This window comes from Rhinoderma darwinii, chromosome 7 (assembly GCF_050947455.1).
Source record: "Rhinoderma darwinii isolate aRhiDar2 chromosome 7, aRhiDar2.hap1, whole genome shotgun sequence".
In the NCBI taxonomy this organism is placed as follows: Eukaryota; Metazoa; Chordata; class Amphibia; order Anura; family Rhinodermatidae; genus Rhinoderma; species Rhinoderma darwinii.
Genome location: NC_134693.1, coordinates 3,319,463 through 3,346,171, shown reverse-complemented (window position 1 = coordinate 3,346,171; position 26,709 = coordinate 3,319,463). Strand labels below are relative to the sequence as shown.

Here is a 26,709-nt window from a genome sequence, read left to right as displayed (position 1 = left end):
GGTGGATAGGTCATCAATTATTATAACCCAGATAACCCCCTTAAGGAATCTCAAGACCTCCAGATGAATAATCAGTCTATGATCTGCCCCAATCCCCCCATTATTCAGAGCCGCCCCCGTGACGTGTCCAGTAGATCAGCGCTTCATTTTAGACCTTTACGGTTTACTTTAGAATAAGTCTCCATGACACAAGCCGTGAGACCGCGACGACATCCTGGACGCTGACGGATATGAGCAACCGTGGGAACAGCCGCAAGCGCGGACATCTCTGCTGAGAACCATGATACAGTATCGGTCACCCCCCACTGATCAGATCTGCAGGTCCCAGGATCAGGGGTTGTCGTTATGATTAATGTCCCCCCGTGATCGCAGCGCCCCCCACATAATCACATTCTCTCCAGAGAGCGATAAACACACACGTCTGCAGCATCCCAGGGGCCCAGCACCCCCTCACCACCCGGGGCCCAGCACCCCCTCGCCGACCGGGGCCCAGCACCCCCTCGCCGACCGGGGCCCAGCGCACCCCCTCGCCGACCGGGGCCCAGCGCACCCCCTCGCCGACCGGGGCCCAGCGCACCCCCTCGCCGACCGGGGCCCAGCGCACCCCCTCGCCGACCGGGGCCCAGCGCACCCCCTCGCCGACCGGGGCCCAGCGCACCCCCTCGCCCACCGGGCCCAGCGCACCCCCTCGCACACCGGGGCTCAGCGCACCCCCTCGCCCACCGGGGCCCAGCGCACCCCCTCGCCCACCGGGGCCCAGCGCACCCCCTCGCCCACCGGGGCCCAGCGCACCCCCTCGCCCACCGGGGCCCAGCGCACCCCCTCGCCCACCGGGGCCCAGCGCACCCCCTCGCCCACCGGGGCCCAGCGCACCCCCTCGCCCACCGGGGCCCAGCGCACCCCCTCGCCCACCATACTTTCAATGCTGCTGGAAATGAGGGGCGATGTCACGTGGTGTTTGATTAAACTCGTACGACAATTGTGAACTACAGCGAAAGAAGTAGAAAGTGAAATAAACAACGTATATACAACGTATCACACGGGGGGCGTCCCGGGGGTCACCAGGAGTCGAGTCAGTGCAGGGAGATGCAGAGGCAGATGTTGGTTCTAGAAATGGGGTTTCCCTGTGCTAATCCTAGCAGAAGTGTCGTTACCATGAGCAAGTGCGGAGTCGGGGGGGGGGAAGCCGCACTGAGCATTACAGTATCTGGCAGGACAACGGATCATCATCTTAATGACAAGCAGCTGGGAGAAAAGGAAGCGATGATCTCATGGGAGGGAGACCCCCAGCCCCCCCCCCCCCTCCATATCCTTTCGTCATGTAATTTTACTTCAAAGTCTTCCTGCTCTCGGCCTGACCTCGTGGAGACATCCGGAGCTGGGAATAGATCCCAGCCCCCCCCCCCATGATGTCATGGACAGACCCCCGGAGGTTACAGCGGTTGGTAACACATCCCTCAGCCTCTCACACACACTCTTCACTGTTATGGGAATTTGGCGCGGCGCACGGAAGCGAATGTGACATTTCCTGCACAGTTTTTTGCTTTTGGAGGCAGAATCTGTTTCTGATCAAGAGAACATCGAATAATTCCCACGGAGCGCCCCTCCCCCGTGATCCGAGCCAACACGGTGATCGCTCTGTTATCGACTTTCGTAAACAGTTCAGATCCTCAGAATTATCAGTCGTTCTTATCGTTTAGAAACAGGGAAAGTTCTCGTCTGTCGCATCAGCGTTTCCGGCGTTCGTCCCATTGACGTTAATGTAAAAAAAACAACAGATGGCGGAGTTAATGGACCGATAGAGGGAAAAGGCGCACAATGTTATGCGCCATTTATGATGTTTCAATGTAAAACACAAAAAAAGGTAAATATTAGACGGGTGTCGGATGGGACATTTCCCGCTCAGCCATCAATGGCGCGCGCCGCTACAACGTGTAACGATGGAGACATTTTATAAAACAGAACCAGTAGGATCCATTCCCAAAATCCCTAATACAGAGTAAAGGAGCCTTGGATACAGTCGGTAAAGAGGGGTCCTGGACCCGCAAGTGTAGGTTGTGCGAGTCTAGGGAGGGCAAGGCCCCAGGGTCCTTCCCATACACAGGACGGGGCGGGCAGGATGATCGGGTCCTGGACCCCTCTGTCCTGGTATAGGGGGGGGTGCAGTGACTGAACTCTAGGGGAGGTCCCATGTTTCTGTGGCCCCCTCCTCTATGTATGTGAGTGCGGACGTCCCGCTGTTATCCTGCACTCCTGGATAATGAGCAGGAACGCTCTGGAGATAATTATACCCCGCGCCCATCACACGGGTGCCGGCCCGGATCACACTCCTAGGCGCGGGTCATTTACTGGCGTGCTCCGCAGCTTCTCACTTTCATCTGACACTATTAATATTCTCCTCTCATCCTCCGGTCAATGTGATGCGGCAGGACGCCAGATACTCCACCCGCTCCCCAGTCCACCCAGGTGGAAATATCCCAACCCCGTATCTGTCCCTCATACAGAAGGAGATGAAAGGTCTGGAGGCGGCCGGCACAGGGCGCTGCCAGGAGAGGCTCCGACTAATGTCAGTTATTTCATGTATGCGGCTTCCCACGGTGAAATGATCGATCACCATCCACATCAATGTGTACACGATGCACAGTACACAGTACTCCAGAGCTGGCCTCACTATTCTGCTGGTGGAGTCACTGTGTACATACATTACATTACTTATCCTGTACTGATCCTGAGTTACATCTTGTATTATACTCCAGAGCTGCACTCACTATTCTGCTGGTGGGGTCACTGTGTACATACAATACATTACTTATCCTGTACTGATCCTGAGTTACATCCTGTATTATACTCCAGAGCTGCACTCACTATTCTGCTGGTGGAGTCACTGTGTACATACATTACATTACTTATCCTGTACTGATCCTGAGTTACATCCTGTATTATACTCCAGAGCTGCACTCACTATTCTGCTGGTGGAGTCACTGTGCACATACATTACATTACTTATCCTGTACTGATCCTGAGTCACATCCTGTATTATACTCCAGAGCTGCACTCACTATTCTGCTGGTGGAGTCACTGTGTACATACATTACATTACTTATCCTGTACTGATCCTGAGTTACATCCTGTATTATACTCCAGAGCTGCACTCACTATTCTGCTGGTGGAGTCACTGTGTACATACATTACATTACTTATCCTGTACTGATCCTGAGTTATATCCTGTATTATACTCCAGAGCTGCACTCACTATTCTGCTGGTGGAGTCACTGTGTACATACATTACATTACTTATCCTGTACTGATCCTGAGTCACATCCTGTATTATACTCCAGAGCTGCACTCGCTATTCTGCTGGTGGAGTCACTGTATCAGTACAGTACAGTCATCTGAAGTAAGAATAACTAATTGGACCCTGCATTATAGAAGCTTTGCTAAGCTGTTAGGGACGTGTCTGTGAAGAAGCTTGCTGACTATTTCCAATAACAGCAGAATTGTGAATGCAGCACTGGAGCATAATAATGTATTTAAAAAGTTCATTGATTTCATGATTTTACATATAAGCTGTAAACCGGTGTTCAAAGGTGGAGAAAGTTTAGCATATTATATGATGTGTCCACTACTGTAAATTATAAGGATATTACAAGTCACGGAGGAGTTATGTGACCATAAAGCACAAGGCCGAGTGCATTTAACCCCATAATCCCGGTGCCCCCCGCAGTCATGCCAACCACAATGCCCCATACAGGAGTATGGAATAGAACGGTCACATACCACAAGTTTTCATGAGACTGTTGCAGGATCATAAGAGGCGCAGAGCAGACGAAAACTTACAATAGAACCGGTTTATTGCGTGGCATTGCCGGGCGGAGCTGTAATCCGATTGTTATAGGAACCAGTAGAATAGATCTCAGCGTTACCTTTCTCAGATCTGCGAGCCCATATTCCACAGCGGCGGTGAGAACTTCCAGCGCCTGCGGAGGACAAAGGGTTAATTAATATGAGATGATTGACGTGACAATCAGGAGTGAGAAAAAGCTGGAAGGTGAAGAAAAAAACCTGCAGATCCGTCACAGAAAATACATATTATTCTTCCTGTATCAATTCCTTATGGTTTTAAACATCTCTGCTTGCTGTCATTCAATAGGAACCTTCATTGTTTACTCCCAGTGGATAAAAATCTCTGGTCACGTGATGATTGTAGTGTAACTGTAACGAGCCGCGCAGCTGTGTGTCCATCATGTGACCATGACAGATTTTTATCCCCTGGGAGTATATAATGAAGGTTTCTATTGAACCACAGCAAGCAGAGATCCTGAAAATGGAAGAATTGAAAGTATACCCAGGACAGTGGGGGGATGTATACAGAGGTAGATTTACTGCACAGGATTGTAGGACAGCTCGCAGTGTAAACTAGAATGACCGTCATGCCCATCGTCACCCAGCTTTCCCAGAATCAGATATAACCGAGCAGTGGCTGACCGGACTAAAGAACGTCCTGTAATTCTTAAAGATGGCCCCAAAATGACGTCAGGAAGTTCAGATCAGTGGGGGCGGCAGTGGAGACCCCCCAAGAACCCTGATAATGACAGTCCGAGCCTATGATGGAGAGGTGGGCTCACAGGCATGGGAGAGGGGGGGGGGATCTGTGGGTTCCTGGCTGCAGCCCCCCATGGTATGACTGTAGACGTGTTGGACAGGTCACAGAGGTCTATTTTAGGACTATCACCCTCATTTTCCCTCAACTTTTTTTTTTTTTTTTACATTTTAGGGGAGATTTACCAATTACAATTTACAACTTACAATTATTCTACTTTTTGTTTGCACCAGTTTTGATAAATCTCTCAAGGACTCTAGACAAAAGGATATGACTTATACAAGAGTGTAGAAAAAGGGGCGGGGCTGTGACTACACGTAGGGCGACATGGAGGCTTATTGTAGCGCGGCTTGTGGGCGGCGGCCTGCGGTTACTGGACTGATACGAGACCCCCCTCCGTTAATCTATTTCGGTCTCCGGATTTCATACTCGGCTTGAAAAGTGGAAGTGCGATAATAAGACGGAGACGACACTGCGGCCGCTCAAGGTGTCGGTTTTTGCAGCCACTTCCTGCAGGTTTGTTGCTCGTCACCGGGGTGAACAACGCGTCACAACTAAAGAAGAAAAGATTTATAAACGTCAGACATCGCGCCCGAGAACGTCACCATAGAAATCCATCCAGAGGTCAAAAGGCGAAACAATGACCCGGATCCCGACCGCCACATGTCACCGCGGAGGACGCAGACACAACAGATCTCAAGTCTCACGTGAAACGTACGATATACAGCAAGACCTGTTCACACGGTGCGGATTACACAGATTTCCACGCTGGAATCCGCGGCGGAAATTATTCACTTAACGCCACACACGGAGTCGCCAAATTCACTGCCACACATCAAACTGCAGAAATCCGTGATAAGCGGCGCATCCTGCTGTAAATACGTCCTGACCTGGTCCTGTTCACACAGCTGAGGTGCGGACTTGTTACAGTGTATCAATGTGGGTAACAGGACATGGAGCTCAGACCCTCAATCCCCCCAGTATCAGTGGTGGGGTCTGTAACCCATTGCTGGCCGGACACTCACGATCGCACTGCTGAGCGTCACATTGTTGGTGTAGATGAATTCTATCACTGCCAGGAAGACCTCAGGCTGCACGTCTGCCAAGACCAAGGGGACCCCCGACACCTGGGGGGGCTGCGCTGTCTGCAGCTGGTGGCTGAACATTCTGTGGAACACCTTACAGCGACACATCAGGATACAGCGATGAGCGTGGACCACCCGCCGCTCCTTCCCCACCACGAACGAGACGTCACTAGAAAACAAGAAACCAATGAGAAACGGATACCGTCTGCTGAGCCGTGTATCTAATCCTATCATGTGTGATACGGTCTGCTGAGCCGTGTATCTAATCCTATCATGTGTGATACTGTCTGCTGAGCCACTGTATCTAATCCTATCATGTGTGATACTATCTGCTGAGCTGAGTATCTAATCCTATCACGTGTGATACTGTCTGCTGAGCTGAGTATCTAATCCTATCATGTGTGATACTGTCTGCTGAGCCGTGTATCTAATCCTATCATGTGTGATACTGTCTGCTGAGCTGTGTATCTAATCCTATCATGTGTGATACTCTCTGCCTAGCCTTGTATCTAATCCTATCATGTGTGATACTGTATGCTGAGCTGTGTATCTAATCCGATCATGTGTGATACTCTCTGCCTAGCCTTGTATCTAATCCTATCATGTGTGATACTCTCTGCCTAGCCGTGTATCTAATCCTATCATGTGTGATACTGTCTGCTGAGCTGTGTATCTAATCCTATCATGTGTGATACTGTGCTGAGCTGTGTATCTAATCCTATCATGTGTGATACTGTCTGCTGAGCTGTGTATCTAATCCTATCATGTGTGATACTGTCTGCTGAGCTGTGTATCTAATCCTATCATGTGTGATACGGTCTGCTGAGCCGTGTATCTAATCCTATCATGTGTGATACCGTCTGCTGAGCCGTGTATCTAATCCTATCATGTGTGATACGGTCTGCTGAGCCGTGTATCTAATCCTATCATGTGTGATACTGTCTGCTGAGCCACTGTATCTAATCCTATCATGTGTGATACTATCTGCTGAGCTGAGTATCTAATCCTATCACGTGTGATACTGTCTGCTGAGCTGAGTATCTAATCCTATCATGTGTGATACTGTCTGCTGAGCCGTGTATCTAATCCTATCATGTGTGATACTGTCTGCTGAGCTGTGTATCTAATCCTATCATGTGTGATACTCTGCCTAGCCTTGTATCTAATCCTATCATGTGTGATACTGTATGCTGAGCTGTGTATCTAATCCGATCATGTGTGATACTCTCTGCCTAGCCTTGTATCTAATCCTATCATGTGTGATACTCTCTGCCTAGCCGTGTATCTAATCCTATCATGTGTGATACTGTCTGCTGAGCTGTGTATCTAATCCTATCATGTGTGATACTGTGCTGAGCTGTGTATCTAATCCTATCATGTGTGATACTCTCTGCCTAGCCGTGTATCTAATCCTATCATGTGTGATACTGTCTGCTGAGCTGTGTATCTAATCCTATCATGTGTGATACTCTCTGCCTAGCCTTGTATCTAATCCTATCATGTGTGATACTGTCTGCTGAGCTGTGTATCTAATCCTATCATGTGTGATACTGTCTGCTGAGCTGTGTATCTAATCCTATCATGTGTGATACTGTGCTGAGCTGTGTATCTAATCCTATCATGTGTGATACTGTCTGCTGAGCTGTGTATCTAATCCTATCATGTGTGATACTGTCTGCTGAGCTGTGTATCTAATCCATTCATGTTACAGGTGAGGTGTCACATTATATTAAAGCTGCAGTTTGGGAAAAAGGTTTCGGTTGTAAAATAAGATCCGGGGGTCGCTGCCGTCACCTCTGAACACGTTTTGTAAATCTCCCCCTCAAAACTTCACCACAGAAGATTATGGGAAACAGACTGATGTCGAGAAATAAGAGCCCCCTCCTTCTAAAACACGGGGGTGGGTGATACCAGAACAGGAGAGAATCCACAAGACCCACCATGGGGTGAGCCTGCCCCTGCAAGACCCACCATGGGGTGACGCTGCCCCTACAAGACCAACCATGGGGTGACGCTGCCCCTACAAGACCCACCATGGGGTGACGCTGCCCCTACAAGACCCAAAAGGGGGTGACGCTGCCCCTACAGGAACCACTAGGGGGTGACGCTGCCCCTACAAGTCATACCCGGGGGACGGACAGGCCTGAGGTTAATAATTCTTAGACGGGTCACAGGTTGGATGCGGCTTCAGATACAATATGATCAACTGATGATTAAATATTAACAGAACTTGTCGAGACAGAGCTATTCACAGACTGCAGCGGAGATGGATCCGGCCCTGTACACACATGAATATCAGGACACTGGAGCTCTCAGAGAACAGTGCATTATATGGCTATGTTCACACGGAGTATTTTGGGGGAGGAATATCTGCCTCAAAATTCCGTTTGGAACTTTGAGGCAGATATTCCTCTCCCTGCACGCCGATTTTCGCGGCAATTATCGCGCCGTTTTTCGCCCGCGGCCATTGAGCGCCGCGGGCATAAAACAGCGAGAAATACCCTTTCTCCTGCCTCCCATTGAAGTCAATGGGAGGTCGGAGGTGGAAGCGCCCGAAGATAGGGCATGTCGCTTCTTTTTCCCGCGAGGCAGTTTTACTGCTCGCGGGAAAAAGACGCCGACGCCTCCCATTGAAATCAATGGGAGGCGTTCTCGGGCCGTTTCTGCCGAGTTTTGCGACGCGGTTTCCTCGTCAAAAAACTCGGCAAAATACCCCGTGTGAACATAGCCTAAGGTTATTATGGACAGCGGGGGAGGGCAGGTCGTAGCTCATGACTGGCGCGTGGTGCGGAGATTGTTATTGGGTAACGAAATAAACGACAACCGGGGCCCTAAGAGGCGTCACTCAAAACAGAAGGGTCACCGCTCCCCGTATTATGCACACGTTTACATTAAGCAAGAGGGAAACAATTCTTTAAAGGAGAGGTAGTCACAGCCCCGCCCTGAATGATGACATCACAGGTTTTTAGTCCGTAAGAGAGATCCCGCGCAGAGCAGAGATGCGGGGGCGCAGAGCAGAGATGCGGGGGCGCAGAGCAGAGATGCGGGGGCGCAGAGCACTTTACAGAAATGTCACCAGTAATTCACGAGTCTTCTATACATTCTATGAAAGTAGTGCCCCCATAACACAGCACAGTGACGGCCACTGCGCCCCCACAACACTGGCATAGCAGAGACCGCCGCATTTACCCCATAACACTGACAGCCACAGGGCCCCCATAACAGTCACATTCCCTGATAGCCACAGTCCCCGCACAAGTGACATTGCCCCCAAAAAAGAAGGGGCCCCATTTGATTCAGGTAACGCGTCCTCCTCTGCAGTGAGCCCCCTGATCAGAACACGTTACATGCCGTTTCGCACGGTGTTCTTATTGTGGGGGCACCGAGGGGCTGTGCTATATTTACACCTCAGTGAGATATTATTAGTACGCAGGCCGTCGCCGCCGCCATCTGGTTTCTCACCGTGGCAATCAGTGACACTACATCTGCGTCACCTCATCTTTACGCCCGCACACTCCAACACCTTCCTGTGGTCGCCCCACAATCGTCACAAACAGCAGCAGAATTTCACTTTCTGCAACGTGGAAGAAGATGACAGACGGCGCGGCGACGACCCCCGGCCCCACAAACAGGGGCCGCCACAAATACGGAGGAACTCGGGCAGCCAACATCATGTCTCCAGCAATGGGACGCCAGAAACCCCGTCATCCGTGTGTGATCTGCTTCTGGGAAAGCTGGGTGACAACCAATATGGCTGCTGACTAGTGATGCAGCTGTACGCCAGCAGGGGATGTACCGCTGTATAACTAGGCAGATCTGCCATTCAGGAATCCAGGAAAGCTGGGTCATAGCTCTGTACAGAGGAGCGCTGCTGTGACCGTGTCCCTCAGAAACTCTTTCCACCTTTCATGCAAATCTGGTGATGAGAAGTCGGTACAGAAGACACAGAAACGAAACCGCAACGACTGTCGTCAGAGAAGGAGGAGCCAATGCAAAAGGAAGGCGATTAACCCTCTCCTCTCACACATGAAGGATCGCTCTTCACCATAGACCGTGTCCGGTATTACCATGAATGGGGATAAGCTGCAATACCAGACACAGCCATGGACTAGAGGGGCGCTGTTTCTGGGGGGGGGGGGGCAGACCCCTTTTTCTTATCACATGGTATCTGCTGGCAGAACGGATAGAACTTAAAGGGGAGCTCCAGTCAAGCAGTCACGGGGTGAACAACATGTTTTTGTTTTATCCTGTAGATCGGATATTTTTAAGAAAATCCCCAGGGACCACAGTGTCCCCTATGGTCACTGTATAGGTTGTGTGTGGAGCTCCCCTTTAAGACTCCTTAAAGGACAAGTCCAGCCCCATCTGATATTAACACAACGGGTGCAGGAATCATTCCCGAGTCACACGGTGAAGACATTTTATAAACCGCCGCGCACTAAATCCTAATATTTCCCGCTGAATGTCGCTCCCGTCACGTCTTACGTTTCATATTCTCTTCACCCTGGGAGGAGCTTTCTCCTGTGCTCACTGTCGCCCCCTGCTGAGTAACGCATTTCATATCACTTGTCAAATACCTTGTGACACTAGAACGGCCTAAAGGTCCACGGAGGCCTCATGCACACGACCGTAGCCGGGATTGCGACATATACGGCCGCGGGGTATCATCCGCGGGCCCCCTGCAAATCACGGACCGTGCACACATTGATTTCAATGAGCCCAGACCGCAAATTCGGCCCATATAACGACACGTCCTCTTTTTGCGGTACGAGCTCCCGGCCAATCCACAGACCGCGGAAACCACATCCGTGCGCACGGGCCCATAGAAATGAACGGGTCCAGATTTGCAGGTGAATTGTGGCCCCAAAAACTCGTTTATGGGCGTGAGGCCTCAAGTATCAGCCACACGAGCGTGCTTACCGATCCCGTTTGTTGGCCCGCAGGGCAGCGATCAGTAAACGCTCGTTCGACGGCCGATCTCATTGTTTCTGCAGCTTATAAGATCCTGGTCGTCTTTGAGCATTTAAGGCTGTGTTCACACAGAGTTTTTTTGCAGGAGGAAAATTCCTCCAGCAAAATCTGCTCCAGACGTTTTTTGCACAGTGGTTTGACAAAACACTCGTCGAGGCGTTTTTTCCCCCGTTTCTGACTGATTAAAATGGGGTTTTGGAGGCGGAAACCGCCTCAAGATGGGTCATGTCGCTTCTTTCTACCACAAGGTGGTTTTTCCGCTCGCGGTAAAAAAACTCGTCCGCCTCCCATTGAAGTCAATGGGAGGAATTTTCGGGCGGTTTTTGACGAGTTTTGCGGAGCCGTTTCCACGCCAAAAAAACTCATTAAAAAAAACTAAAGCTTCGGTCCACGTAGAAGCGCTGACGGACTTTGTTATGTAGTCTCTCATTAGGGGCATCGATCACCTTACCGGCAGCTCTGCTCACAAGCATTGGATACCATGAATATCAGCGCAGATTTCATGACAAAATCCGACAACAGTCCGTCTACCAGGGATAATACGGCAGTTTCCACAGTCCTATTCAGATTTCAGTGCAGGTTTCTGTCCGTATCAGCCAGCGATACGTAACACGCGTCCTATTTCTGCGTGATATGTTCACACGGGGTCTTTTGCCGAGTTTTTTGACGCGGAAACCGCGTCGCAAAACTCGGCAGAAACGGCCCGAGAACGCCTCCCATTGATTTCAATGGGAGGCGTCGGCGTCTTTTTCCCGCGAGCAGTAAAACTGCCTCGCGGGAAAAAGAAGCGACATGCCCTATCTTCGGGCGCTTCCGCCTCCGACCTCCCATTGACTTCAATGGGAGGCAGGAGAAAGCGTGTTTTATGCCCGCGGCGCTCAATGGCCGCGGGCGAAAAACGGCGCGATCATTGCTATTCACACGGAGTATTTTGGGGGAGGAATATCTGCCTCAAAATTCCGTTTGGAGCTTTGAGGCAGATATTCCTCCCCCAAAATACTCCGTGTGAACATAGCTATTATAGAGGCTCATCCCGCTGCGGATCCGCCGTGCACCATATAGGAATACCCAGCTCCGGCTGCTGCCCGCTTATGTGGCGCTGCTGCCCGCTTATGTGGCGCTCCCTCCCCCTCCTCGTATAATAGTCAGGGCCCTGACCGCGGCCCGAGCTGCCCCCACATGAGCCCGGGAGCGGCACTCACCTGAACTGTGTGTTGTTAATGAGGCCCCTGAGGGCCGCGGGGAGGGCCGAGGTGTCCCCCTGCATAAAGACGGAGCCCCCGGACTTCTCGGGAGGTTGTGACATGTTCAGAGGCCCAGAAAAGACTGAAGATTCCGGCAGAAATCCCAGAGCAGGAAATGCCTGAAGTGGAGGGAAAACCGGGGCGGACACCGAACTCCACTCACTGCCTGCAAACAACCGCAGCATCTGCGGGGTATCTAACGTGTACTGCTGTATCTAATCCTGTCATATGTGATACTGTCTGCTGAGCTGCTGTATCTAATCCTATCATGTGTGATACTGTCTGCTGAGCTGTGTATCTAATCCTATCATGTGTGATACTGTCTGCTGAGCTGTGTATCTAATCCTATCATGTGTGATACTGTCTGCTGAGCCGCTGTATCTAATCCTATCATGTGTGATACTGTCTGCTGAGCTGCTGTATCTAATCCTATCATGTGTGATACTGTCTGCTGAGCTGTGTATCTAATCCTATCATGTGTGATACTGTCTGCTGAGCTGTGTATCTAATCCTATCATGTGTGATACTGTCTGCTGAGCCGCTGTATCTAATCCTATCATGTGTGATACTGTCTGCTGAGCTGCTGTATCTAATCCTATCATGTGTGATACTGTCTGCTGAGCTGTGTATCTAATCCTATCATGTGTGATACTGTCTGCTGAGCTGTGTATCTAATCCTATCATGTGTGATATTGTCTGCTGAGCTGCTGTATCTAATCCTATCATGTGTGATACTGTCTGCTGAGCCATGTATCTAATCCTATCATGTGTGATACTGTCTGCTGAGCTGTGTATCTAATCCTATCATGTGTGATACTGTCTGCTGAGCTGTGTATCTAATCCTATCATGTGTGATACTGTCTGCTGAGCTGTGTATCTAATCCTATCATGTGTGATACTGTCTGCTGAGCCGTGTATCTAATCCTATCATGTGTGATACTGTCTGCTGAGCTGCTGTATCTAATCCTATCATGTGTGATACTGTCTGCTGAGCTGCTGTATCTAATCCTATCATGTGTGATACTGTCTGCTGAGCTGCTGTATCTAATCCTATCATGTGTGATACTGTCTGCTGAGCTGCTGTATCTAATCCTATCATGTGTGATACTGTCTGCTGAGCTGCTGTATCTAATCCTATCATGTGTGATATTGTCTGCTGAGCTGCTGTATCTAATCCTATCATGTGTGATACTGTCTGCTGAGCTGCTGTATCTAATCCTATCATGTGTGATACTGTCTGCTGAGCTGTGTATCTAATCCTATCATGTGTGATACTGTCTGCTGAGCTGTTTATCTAATCCTATCACGTGTGATACTGTCTGCTGAGCCGTGTATCTAATCCTATCATGTGTGATACTGTCTGCTGAGCTGTGTATCTAATCCTATCATGTGTGATACTGTCTGCTGAGCTGCTGTATCTAATCCTATCATGTGTGATACTGTCTGCTGAGCTGCTGTATCTAATCCTATCATGTGTGATACTGTCTGCTGAGCTGTGTATCTAATCCTATCATGTGTGATACTGTGCTGAGCCGTGTATCTAATCCTATCATGTGTGATACTGTCTGCTGAGCCGTGTATCTAATCCTATCACGTGTGATACTGTCTGCTGAGCCGTGTATCTAATCCTATCACGTGTGATACTGTCTGCTGAGCTGTGTATCTAATCCTATCACGTGTGATACTGTCTGCTGAGCTGTGTATCTAATCCTATCACGTGTGATACTGTCTGCTGAGCCGTGTATCTAATCCTATCATTTGTGATACTGTCTGCTGAGCTGTGTATCTAATCCTATCATGTGTGATACTGTCTGCTGAGCTGTGTATCTAATCCTATCACGTGTGATACTGTCTGCTGAGCCGTGTATCTAATCCTATCATGTGTGATACTGTCTGCTGAGCCGTGTATCTAATCCTATCACGTGTGATACTGTCTGCTGAGCCGTGTATCTAATCCTATCATGTGTGATACTGTCTGCTGAGCTGTGTATCTAATCCTATCATGTGTGATACTGTCTGCTGAGCCGTGTATCTAATCCTATCACGTGTGATACTGTCTGCTGAGCCGTGTATCTAATCCTATTATGTGTGATGCTGTCTGCTGAGCTGCTGTATCTAAGCCTATCATGTGTGATACTGTCTGCTGAGCTGTGTATCTAATCCTATCACGTGTGATACTGTCTGCTGAGCCGTGTATCTAATCCTATCATGTGTGATACTGTCTGCTGAGCTGTGTATCTAATCCTATCATGTGTGATACTGTCTGCTGAGCTGTGTATCTAATCCTATCATGTGTGATACTGTCTGCTGAGCCGTGTATCTAATCCTATCACGTGTGATACTGTCTGCTGAGCCGTGTATCTAATCCTATTATGTGTGATGCTGTCTGCTGAGCTGCTGTATCTAAGCCTATCATGTGTGATACTGTCTGCTGAGCTGTGTATCTAATCCTATCACGTGTGATACTGTCTGCTGAGCCGTGTATCTAATCCTATCACGTGTGATACTGTCTGCTGAGCTGTGTATCTAATCCTATCATGTGTGATACTGTCTGCTGAGCTGTGTATCTAATCCTATCACGTGTGATACTGTCTGCTGAGCCGTGTATCTAATCCTATCATGTGTGATACGGTCTGCTGAGCTGTGTATCTAATCCTGTCATGTGTGATACTGTCTGCTGAGCTGCTATATCTAATCCTATCATGTGTGATACTGTCTGCTGAGCTGCTGTATCTAATCCTATCATGTGTGATACTGTCTGCTGAGCTGTGTATCTAATCCTATCATGTGTGATACTGTCTGCTGAGCTCTGTATCTAATCCTATCATGTGTGACTGTCTGCTGAGCAGTGTATCTAATCCTATCATGTGTGATACTGTCTGCTGAGCTGTGTATCTAATCCTATCATGTGTGATACTGTCTGCTGAGCTGTGTATCTAATCCTATCATGTGTGATACTGTCTGCTGAGCTGTGTATCTAATCCTATCACGTGTGATACTGTCTGCTGAGCCGTGTATCTAATCCTATCACGTGTGATACTGTCTGCTGAGCCGTGTATCTAATCCTATCATGTGTGATACTGTCTGCTGAGCTGTGTATCTAATCCTATCATGTGTGATACTGTCTGCTGAGCGGAGAGGAGTGTGCTGATCTTGTAGGTGGGCACAAACTTGGAGTTACATAGTGGAAGGAGTAGGGTTCCCAGCAGTGCAGAGTATTTCAGGAGAGGATTGTGCTGATCTTGTGGGAGGTGGGGTAGGGTCCTCCAGCACACTGGGTTATTGGTACATTGGCAATTTGGAAAAGATTCACATAGCACGCACACATCCGTTGGCCGTCGTACGGCCGCTAATGACGAATTCGTAAAACACGGACCGCGAACTGATGTCTTCCGTTTGCAGTCCGTTGTTTCACGGACCAAATCAATGAAAAGGCCGAGACTGTTCCATCAAAAACGGGCAGGAGTAGGAGCTGTCCTAATTACCGATCTCTCCTATTGACCGATCTCTCCTATTTACCGATCTCCTATTTTCCTATTTTTGACGGAACGGCCGCGCGGTTCCGTTTTTAACAACAGAAATGTGCATGGCCCCATTGAATTGAATGTGTCAGAGGGGTTTTCCGGATACACCTGACGAGAATCACTGAAGTGCGCAGTTTTGGAAACAAAAGGCGTTAATGAAATGTCAACAGATTCCTAATGAACAGCCCGGTAATAAATAGTGTCAAAACGTGCGGCCGGGAGAGAATGCGACGTCTCCCTGGTGACCTGGTGTTTGCGCTGGCACCGAGCGGGCGCCTCGTCCCTGGCAATGATTTACAGTGGCCGGAGCAATGATTAAGCCGGGCAGTGTAGTGTGGCATCCAGGGGGCGAGCCCGGGCTTGCTGCGGCCCCACAGGCCCTATAAGATGTGGGCTGGCGCTGTGATACCGGAGAGGAGCCGCCAGCCGCCGGACACACAGGTAACCACAATCCTAACCATCCCTATTAACCCTACAGGTGACCATCGAAAGGAGGAGAAGACTGAACCGGAGGTCGGGGCGTCCGTGGTGACAAAAATGTGCCTTACCAGAACCTGTTCCATCGGTCGCACAATTTACGCCACTTAAAAATCCGCGGTCAGTGTCGCTGCGACTTTCTATGTCAAGCAACAGAAACGTCAATTCTGCTGTATTGGGCAACGAGCAGGACGATTCCAGGGAGTGGCGCGAAAACGCGTCCAGTCATATTACATGTTAATATATTATATGTTATGTGTTACTATATTATGTTATGTTATGTTACCATATTATGTTATAACATGAAACACAACATAGTAACACGTAACATGGTAACACGTAACATGGTAACACGTAACATGGTAACACGTAACATGGTAACACGTAACATGGTAACACGTAACATGGTAACACGTAACATGGTAACACGTAACATGGTAACACGTAACATGGTAACACGTAACATGGTAACACGTAACATGGTAACACGTAACATGGTAACACGTAACATGGTAACACGTAACATGGTAACACGTAACATGGTAACACGTAACACGGTAACACGTAACACGGTAACACGTAACACGGTAACACGTAACACGGTAACACGTAACACGGTAACACGTAACACGGTAACACGTAACACGGTAACACGTAACACGGTAACACGGTAACACGGTAACACCGTAACACGGTAACACCGTAACACGGTAACACGTAACACGGTAACACGGTAACACGTAACACGGTAACACGGTAACACGTAACATGGTAACACAGTAACACGTAACATGGTAACACAGTAACACGTAACATAGTAACACGTAACATAGTAACACGTAACATGGTAACACGTAACATGGTAACACGTAACATGGTAACACGTAACATGGTAACACATAACATGGTAACATAACATGGTAACATAACATGGTAACATAACATGGTAACACGGTAACACGTAACGCATAACATGGTAACACATAACATAGTAACACATAACATAGTAACACATAACATAGTAACACATAACATAGTAACACAGTAACATAGTAACACATAACATGGTAACAACATAGTAACACGTAACATGGTAACACGTAACATAGTAACACGTAACATAGTAACACGTAACATAGTAACACGTAACATAGTAACACGTAACATAGTAACACAACTTAGTAACACGTAACACAGAACACGTAACGCATAACATGGTAACACGTAACACATAACACGTAACATGGTAACGCGTAACATGGTAACGCGTAACATGGTAACGCGTAACATGGTAACACGTAACATGGTAACACGTAACATGGTAACACGTAACATGGTAACACGTAACATGGTAACACGTAACATGGTAACACGTAACCTGGTAACACGTAACCTGGTAACACGTAACCTGGTAACACGTAACATGGTAACACGTAACATGGTAACACGTAACATGGTAACACGTAACATGGTAACACGTAACATGGTAACACGTAACATGGTAACACGTAACATGGTAACACGTAACATGGTAACACGTAACTTAGTAACACATAACTTAGTAACACATAACAACATGTAACGCATAACATAGTAACACATAACATGGTAACATGTAACACGTAACATGTAAGGGTATGTGCACACACACTAATTACGTCCGTAATTGACGGACGTATTTTCGGCCGCAAGTCCCGGACCGAACACAGTGCAAGGAGCCGGGCTCCTAGCATCATACTTATGTACGATGCTAGAAGTCCCTGCCTTTCTGCAGGACAACTGTCCCGTACTGTAATCATGTTTTCAGTACGGGACAGCAGTTCCACGGAGTAGCAGGGACTCCTAGCATCGTACATAAGTATGATGCTAGGAGCCCGGCTCCCTGCACTGTGTTCGGTCCGGTACTTGCGGCCGAAATACGTCCGTCAATTACGGACGTAATTAGTGTGTGTGCACATACCCTTACACGTAACATGTAACACATAACATAGTAACATGTAACACATAACATAGTAACATATAGTAATTTATAACATGTAACACGTAACACGTAACATGGTAACACGTAACATGGTAACACGTAACATGGTAACACGTAACATGGTAACACGTAACATGGTAACACGTAACATGGTAACACGTAACATGGTAACACGTAACATGGTAACACGTAACATGGTAACACGTAACATGTTAACACGTAACACGTAACATAGTAACACATAACATAGTAACATATAGTAATACATAACATAGTAACACATAACATAGTAACATAGTAACACGTAACATAGTAACACGTAACATAGTAACATGTAACATAGTAACACGTAACACAGTAACACGTAACATAGTAACACGGTAACACGTAACATAGTAACACGTAACATAGTAACACGTAACATAGTAACACATAACTTGGTAACACGTAACGCATAACAGTAACGCGTAACATGGTAACGCGTAACATGGTAACGCGTAACATGGTAACACGTAACATGGTAACACGTAACATGGTAACACGTAACATGGTAACATGTAACACGTAACATGTAACATAACATAGTAACATATAACATGTAACACAACATAGTAACATAGTAACATAGTAACACGTAACATAGTAACACGTAACATAGTAACACGTAGCATGTAACACGTAGCATGTAACACATAACATAGTAACACAACATGTAACATGGTAACACAGTAACATGGTAACACAGTAACATAGTAACACATAACATGGTAACATAACATAGTAACACATAACTTAGTAACACATAACATAGTAACACGTAACACATAACATGTAACGCATAACATGGTAACACATAACATGGTAACATGGTAACGCGTAACATGGTAGCGCATAACATGGTGACATGTAACACGTAACATGTAACATAGTAACATATAATATAGTAATTTATAACATGTAACACATCATAGTAACACATAACATAGTAACATATAGTAATTTATAACATGTAACACATAACAGTAACACATAACATAGTAACACATAACATAGTAACACATAACATAGTAACACATAACATAGTAACACATAACATAGTAACACATAACAGTAACATATAACATAGTAACATATAACATAGTAACATATAACATAGTAACATATAACATAGTAACATATAAAATATAACATAGTAACATATAACATAGTAACACATAACATATAACATATAACATAGTAACACAGAACATAGTAACACATAACATAGTAACACATAACATAGTAACACATAACATAGTAACACATAACATAGTAACACATAACATAGTAACATATAGTAATTTATAACATGTAACACATAACAGTAACACATAACAGTAACACATAACATAGTAACACATAACATAGTAACACATAACATAGTAAAAATATAACATAGTAACATATAACATAGTAACATATAACATAGTAACACATAACAGTAACACATAACAGTAACACATAACCTAGTAACACGTAACATGTAACATAGTAACATGTAACATAGTAATTTATAACATGTAACACATCATAGTAACACATAACATAGTAACATGTAACACATAACATAGTAACATGTAACACATAACATAGTAACATATAGTAATTTATAACATGTAACACATAACAGTAACACATAACAGTAACACATAACATAGTAACACATAGCATAGTAACACATAACATAGTAACACATAGCATAGTAACACATAACATAGTAACACATAACATAGTAACATATAACATAGTAAAAATATAACATAGTAACATATAAAATATAACATAGTAACATATAACATAGTAACACATAACATAGTAACACATAACATAGTAACACATAACATAGTAACACATAACATAATAACACATAACATAGTAACACATAACATAGTAACATATAGTAATTTATAACATGTAACACATAACAGTAACACATAACATAGTAACACATAACATAGTAACACATAACATAGTAACACATAACATAGTAACACATAACATAGTAAAATATAACATAGTAACATATAACACATAACATAGTAACACATAACATAGTAACACAACATAGTAACACATAACATAGTAACATATAGTAATTTATAACATGTAACACATAACAGTAACACATAACATAGTAAAACATAACATAGTAACACATAACATAGTAACACATAACATAGTAACACATAACATAGTAACACATAACATAGTAACACATAACATAGTAACACATAACATAGTAACACATAACATAGTAACACATAACATAGTAACATAGTAACACATAACATAGTAACACATAACATAGTAACACATAACATAGTAACACATAACATATAACATATAACACATAACATGTAACATAGTAACATATAACATAGTAACACGTAACGCATAACATGGTAACACAACATGGTAACACACAACATGGTAACACACAACATGGTAACACGGTAACGCATAACACGGTAACGCATAACACGGTAACGCATAACACGGTAACGCATAACACGGTAACGCATAACACGGTAACGCATAACACGGTAACGCATAACACGTAACACGTAACATGTAACATAGTAACATATAATATAGTAATTTATAACATGTAACACATAACAGTAACACATAACATAGTAACATGTAACACATAACATAGTAACATGTAACACATAACATAGTAACATATAGTAATTTATAACATGTAACACATAACATAGTAAAACATAACATAGTAAAACATAACATAGTAACACACAACATAGTAACACACAACATAGTAACACACAACATAGTAACACACAACATAGTAACACATAACATAGTAACATATAACATAGTAAAAATATAACATGTAACACAACATAGTAACACATAACATAGTAACACATAACATAGTAACACATAACATAGTAACACATAACATGTAACATAGTAACATAACATAGTAACATGTAACACATAACATGTAACGCATAACATGTAACGCATAACATGGTAACACAACATGGTAACACACAACATGGTAACACGGTAACGCATAACACGGTAACGCATAACACGGTAACGCATAACACGGTAACGCATAACACGGTAACGCATAACACGGTAACGCATAACACGGTAACGCATAACACGGTAACGCATAACACGGTAACGCATAACATGTAACACGTAACATGTAACATAGTAACATATAATATAGTAATTTATAACATGTAACACATAACAGTAACACATAACATAGTAACATGTAACACATAACATAGTAACATGTAACACATAACATAGTAACATGTAACACATAACATAGTAACATATAGTAATTTATAACATGTAACACATAACAGTAACACATAACATAGTAAAACATAACATAGTAAGACATAACATAGTAACACACAACATAGTAACACATAACATAGTAACACATAACATAGTAACACATAACATAGTAACATAGTAACATGTAACACATAACATAGTAACATGTAACACATAACATAGTAACATATAGTAATTTATAACATGTAACACATAACATAGTAACACATAACATAGTAACACATAACATAGTAACACATAACATAGTAACACATAACATAGTAACACATAACATAGTAACACATAACATAGTAACATATAACATAGTAAAAATATAACATAGTAACATATAACATAGTAACATATAAAATATAACATAGTAACACATAACATGTAACACATAACATAGTAACATATAACATAGTAACACATAACATATAACACATAACATAGTAACACAACATAGTAACATATAACATAGTAACACATAACATATAACACATAATATGTAACATAGTAACATATAACATAGTAACATATAACATAGTAACATGTAACACATAACATAGTAACATATAGTAATTTATAACATGTAACACATAACAGTAACACATAACATAGTAAAACATAACATAGTAACACATAACATAGTAACACATAACATAGTAACATATAACAGTAAAAATATAACATAGTAACATATAACATAGTAACACATAACATGTAACACATAACATAGTAAAAATATAACATATAACATAGTAACATAGTAACATATAACATAGTAACATATAAAATATAACATAGTAACATATAACATAGTAACACATAACATGTAACACACAACATAGTAACACATAACATATAACACATAATATGTAACATAGTAACATATAACATAGTAACACATAACATATAACACATAATATGTAACATAGTAACATATAATATAGTAACTTATGTGTTACGTGTTAAGTCCTGACACGTGACTTGTATACAGTCGGTATCATTTCTCAGCGTCTACAGCCATTAAGGTTGAGTTCACACAGTGCAGATTTTACATGCATTTTTTAAGCTAAAAACAGGAATGGACTCTAAACTGAAGAAATATGTAAAGAAACGTGTCCTAGGTCTGTTCTCCTCGTCTGGCCTTATCAAATGCATGAAAAATCTGCACTTTGGGAACCAACCGAAACATTCCACAACCAGAGGTGATACTTTCCGGGTTACTGTGACATGTCCGGAATCTGTAAGAAGACTTTAGTGTAACATTGTATCTGCTCACCTGTCCGCACGAGATTATAATAATGACATGCAGATGATAGGATTAGATACAGTGGCCCAGCAGACAGTATCACACATGATAGGATTAGATACTCAGCTCAGAAGACAGTATCACACATGATAGGATTAGAGACACAGCTCAGCAGACAGTATCACACATGATAGGATTAGATACAGCAGACAGTATCACACATGATAGGATTAGATACACAGCTCAGCAGACAGTATCACACATGACAGGATTAGATACACTGCTCAGCAGACAGTATCACACATGATAGGATTAGATACACAGCTCAGCAGACAGTATCACACATGACAGGATTAGATACACTGCTCAGCAGACAGTATCACACATGATAGGATTAGATACTCAGCTCAGAAGACAGTATCACACATGATAGGATTAGATACACAGCTCAGCAGACAGTATCACACATGACAGGATTAGATACACAGCTCAGCAGACAGTATCACACAGGATATGATTAGATACACAGCTCAGCAGACAGTATCACACATGATAGGATTAGATACACAGCTCAGCAGACTGTATCACACATGATAGGATTAGATATACGGCTCAGCAGACAGTATCACACATGATAGGATTAGATATACGGCTCAGCAGACAGTATCACACATGATAGGATTAGATATACGGCTCAGCAGACAGTATTACACATGATAGGATTAGATACACGGCTCAGCAGACAGTATCACACATGATAGGATTAGATACACCGCTCAGCAGACAGTATCACACATGATAGGATTAGATACACCGCTCAGCAGACAGTATCACACATGATAGGATTAGATACAGGGCTCAGCAGACAGTATCACACATGATAGGATTAGATACACAGCTCAGCAGATGTGTTACAGATTTTCGGTGTTGCGTGAGTGGAGTTTGTGGGAGAACTGACTTTAGAATGAAAGTTTTCCTAGACACTAAGCTTATTTTTTTGGGGGAAAATCGCACAGAGGACAATTCTGTAGATAAATGTAACTCCTTCGGTTTAATCCTATAAGTATCGGATCTTCTCTACAAATAATGAACATGTAATTTCTGCGGGCGCCTCTTATCTCCGGTTACTCCTGATGGCGGGCTCGGATACTTTGAGAGCTGCTGCCATTGTTACATACGTGGGGGGAGTTATATGAGATTTTTCTCCTTCTACATCTGTAACAAGTGAACCTGTCCTGTACCCGCCACCATATACCCCCCCGCCACCATATACCCCCCCGCCACCATATACCCCCCCCGCCGCCATATACACCCCCCCCCCCCACCACCATATACACCCCTGCCGCCATATACCACCCCCCACCACACAGGTACTGAGGTTCATTGGCTGATAAATGTCTCCGGCAGGTATGAGAAGGTGCTAATGAGGTTTTGGTTTTTTCCATAGAGAGTTGGTGGCGGACTCGTCGTGACATTGTAGCAGTTCATCCTCCTGGTAAGTCTTAGGCCATGTTTACACGAGTCAAAAACGTCTCAAAATACGGAGCTGTTTTCAAGGGAACAGCCCCTGATTTTCAGACGTTTTTTGAGCAACTCACGTTTTTGCGGCGTTTTTTACATACGTTTTTGGAGCTGTTTTCATTGGAGTCTATGAGAAAACGGCTCCAAAAACGTCCCAAGAAGTGTCTTGCACTTCTTTTGACGAGGCTGTAATTTTACGCGTCGTATTTCGACCGCGACGCGTACAGCTCGTCGGCACAGAACATCGTAAAGCCCATTGAAAGCAATGGGCAGATGTTTGCCGACGTATTGGAGCCGTTTTTTCAGACGTAATTCAAGGCGTAAAACGCCTCCATTACGTCTGAAAATAGGTCATGTGAACCCAGCCTTACCTGCACTGGTACATTGCAGCAAGCTCATCAGCTGTGTGCACCATAATTTGCACGTTTTCTATGACAATATATTGGCACAAATCAATTGAGAAATTCCCCTAAAGTCTATTGGGAAGTTTCTGAACTGTTCCTTATACAATGATTAAGGTTGATTCACATAGGACGGGATGACCGCGCCATTTATGACACGTTTTCTCTGTACCGTTCCTCAGGGCAGGACAATGGCTGAGAACCCTCCGGAGGACCGCGCGGGGCAGTTACACCTGGCGGCTGCTGGAGATGCTCATTCTAACTCGGGTCTTCTCTCCAGCCGCCGCCACTCTCACTCCATTGAACTGCCGCCACGTCAGCTCACGCGGTTGAGAAGCATCGATGAGCGTCCCACTGCGTATTCGCGCCGGAGCTCGGTTGTCAGCAACATGAACGTCCCATTCTCCCGCAGGAACTCGCTGTGCGCAATGAGCCTAAACAAGCGCTTATCCCTGGGGCCCTGGGCGCATTATGGACGGGTCAGTTTTTCGGGTCTCCCCCTCTTTCAGCCCATTAAAGAAATTCAGTATGAAAACACGTACAAGATGGAGCCCGACCAGGACTGCAGATTTAACCCCTGCAGAGCCCAAAAAGCCCTGGAGACCATTCTGAGAAACTACCTGGTGGACACCAAGTACAACCCCCTCACCAGCGGGCAGCTGGCCCAGAACCTGTCCGACCTCATCCGCAGCAAGCTCAAGGAATTCAGCCCTGCCCGGTACAAAGTGGTCAGCAGCGTCTTCCTGGGCCAGATGGGCCACCAGGGGGTGAAGGTCTCCAGCCGCTCTCTGTGGGACCCCCAAAATGATAATTTTGCCTCCGCCTCGTATTCTAACGCCACGTTGTTTGCTGTAGCCATGGTGCACGGGCTTTACTATGAATGACGGGGCATTTCCATGTCTATAATTGACTCCATGTAATAAATTCATGATGTTATACACGGTGTATATGGTCTGGGGTGGACTGAGCTGGAGGTCACCCCTTATAGGAGAGAAGTTCATCATGGCTCTTGGATGCTTCTCACTTATTATTTTCTTATCAGTTAAACTTCTCACCACCCCATTGGGATGAGATCAACCTGAGCCGGAGCCCCCATATCCATGTGCCCCATAGCAGCAGCCTCCAGCTCCAACCAGTGGCTCTCCAAAACAACAACTCTCAGCATCCCCCCCACAGGTGAAGGACTACTCTTCTACATTATAGATACTTTGTAATTCTGTCTCATGTCCTTCACTGCAAAGCATAAATCTGACCAGACCCGTTACATACAATGCGGATGTTTGTAGCGACTTTTCCTCACATCCATTGGGCAGGCAGGGGTAACGCCCTGTGTGGGCACCTGAGTTAAAACCCCACTTGAACCATTTTTTTTTTTTACTAACACTCCAGTTTAAACCCATATAAAATGTTACATCTCTTCTCAGATACTTTGCTTTACTTCTCTTGTACTGATTCAGTTCAATGATATATTCTCTGTTCACACAGAAAGATAAACTCTGCTCTATACCAGTGACCTGAGCGCAGTGCATTGTGGGAGCTCACGACAGTGACAGCACTAAGCTGTCACCTGACCGCCTGCCAGGAGGAATTTACACCTTTACTTTGGGTGGGGTTGGAGGAGAAAATGGCAAATACCTCAAAACCAGCACAAGATAAGGAAAGTGTTTAGAAAGCAAAATTGTTGCATAATAAGTGAGTGGAGTTCCCTTTTAGGTGCAGCCAATACAGCGGACGTGAGATCTTCTCATCCTGGTGTCTCTGCTGCGTGAACTGAGTGACATCCAGGATTTTCTCATTGCAGATATTTCTCAAGAGTTCCAGGAAAGGACACGTTCACAGGTTCGACACAGAATCCAGCACAGATTTTACCCTTTGTAATACAAAAGGGAGAATCTGCTTCAGAACCGCAACAAAAGCCGTTGTGAACTCAGATTAATATCTTACCAATTAGACAAAACGAATGAATGCAAGTGAACCCTCAATGTCTAGATCAATTATCTCTTCATATGAGAAGAACTAGAAGTCCAGCCAGAAAACCAACAGTCTATGAAAGCCAAGATCAAACCAAGAGTCCTAATTTATGCAGTCTGAGGGGGGTTGGGTCATTGTGTACATACATTACTTATCCTGTACTGATCCTGCGTTATATCCTGTATTATACTCCAGAGCTGCACTCACTATTCTGCTGGTGGAGTCACTGTGTACATACATTACATTACTTATCCTGTACTTATCCTGAGTTATATCCTGTATTATACTCCAGAGCTGCACTCACTATTCTGCTGGT

At 44.9% G+C, this 26,709-nt stretch overlaps 2 protein-coding genes across 4 annotated transcripts in view; one reads left to right on the top strand and one right to left on the bottom strand.

The window, feature by feature from the left end:
* Positions 1–12,086, bottom strand: part of BTBD19 (BTB domain containing 19) — a 23,050-nt gene extending 10,964 nt beyond the window's left edge. Inside the window, exons 1-3 of the mRNA XM_075832577.1 lie at positions 11,859–12,086; positions 5,626–5,854; positions 3,924–3,977 (exon numbers count right to left, since the gene is read on the bottom strand). Of these exons, the coding sequence (XP_075688692.1) occupies positions 3,924–3,977; positions 5,626–5,854; positions 11,859–12,085 (510 nt within the window). The 5' untranslated portion in view covers position 12,086. The remainder of the gene's footprint in view (positions 1–3,923; positions 3,978–5,625; positions 5,855–11,858) is intronic.
* DYNLT4 (dynein light chain Tctex-type 4) lies at positions 11,658–25,358 on the top strand. 3 transcript variants are annotated; one of them, XM_075832578.1, is made up of 4 exons: positions 11,658–12,092; positions 15,903–16,021; positions 23,948–23,995; positions 24,605–25,358. In XM_075832578.1, the coding sequence occupies exon 4, from the start codon at positions 24,614–24,616 to the stop codon at positions 25,304–25,306; it is 693 nt and encodes a 230-aa protein (XP_075688693.1). In that variant the 5' UTR covers positions 11,658–12,092; positions 15,903–16,021; positions 23,948–23,995; positions 24,605–24,613; the 3' UTR covers positions 25,307–25,358. The 3 variants fall into 3 exon arrangements, with proteins under 3 accessions (XP_075688693.1, XP_075688695.1, XP_075688694.1); XM_075832580.1 differs by lacking the exon at positions 15,903–16,021; XM_075832579.1 differs by lacking the exons at positions 11,658–12,092; positions 15,903–16,021 and adding an exon at positions 15,049–15,865.
* The last annotated feature ends 1,351 nt before the right edge of the window (positions 25,359–26,709 follow it).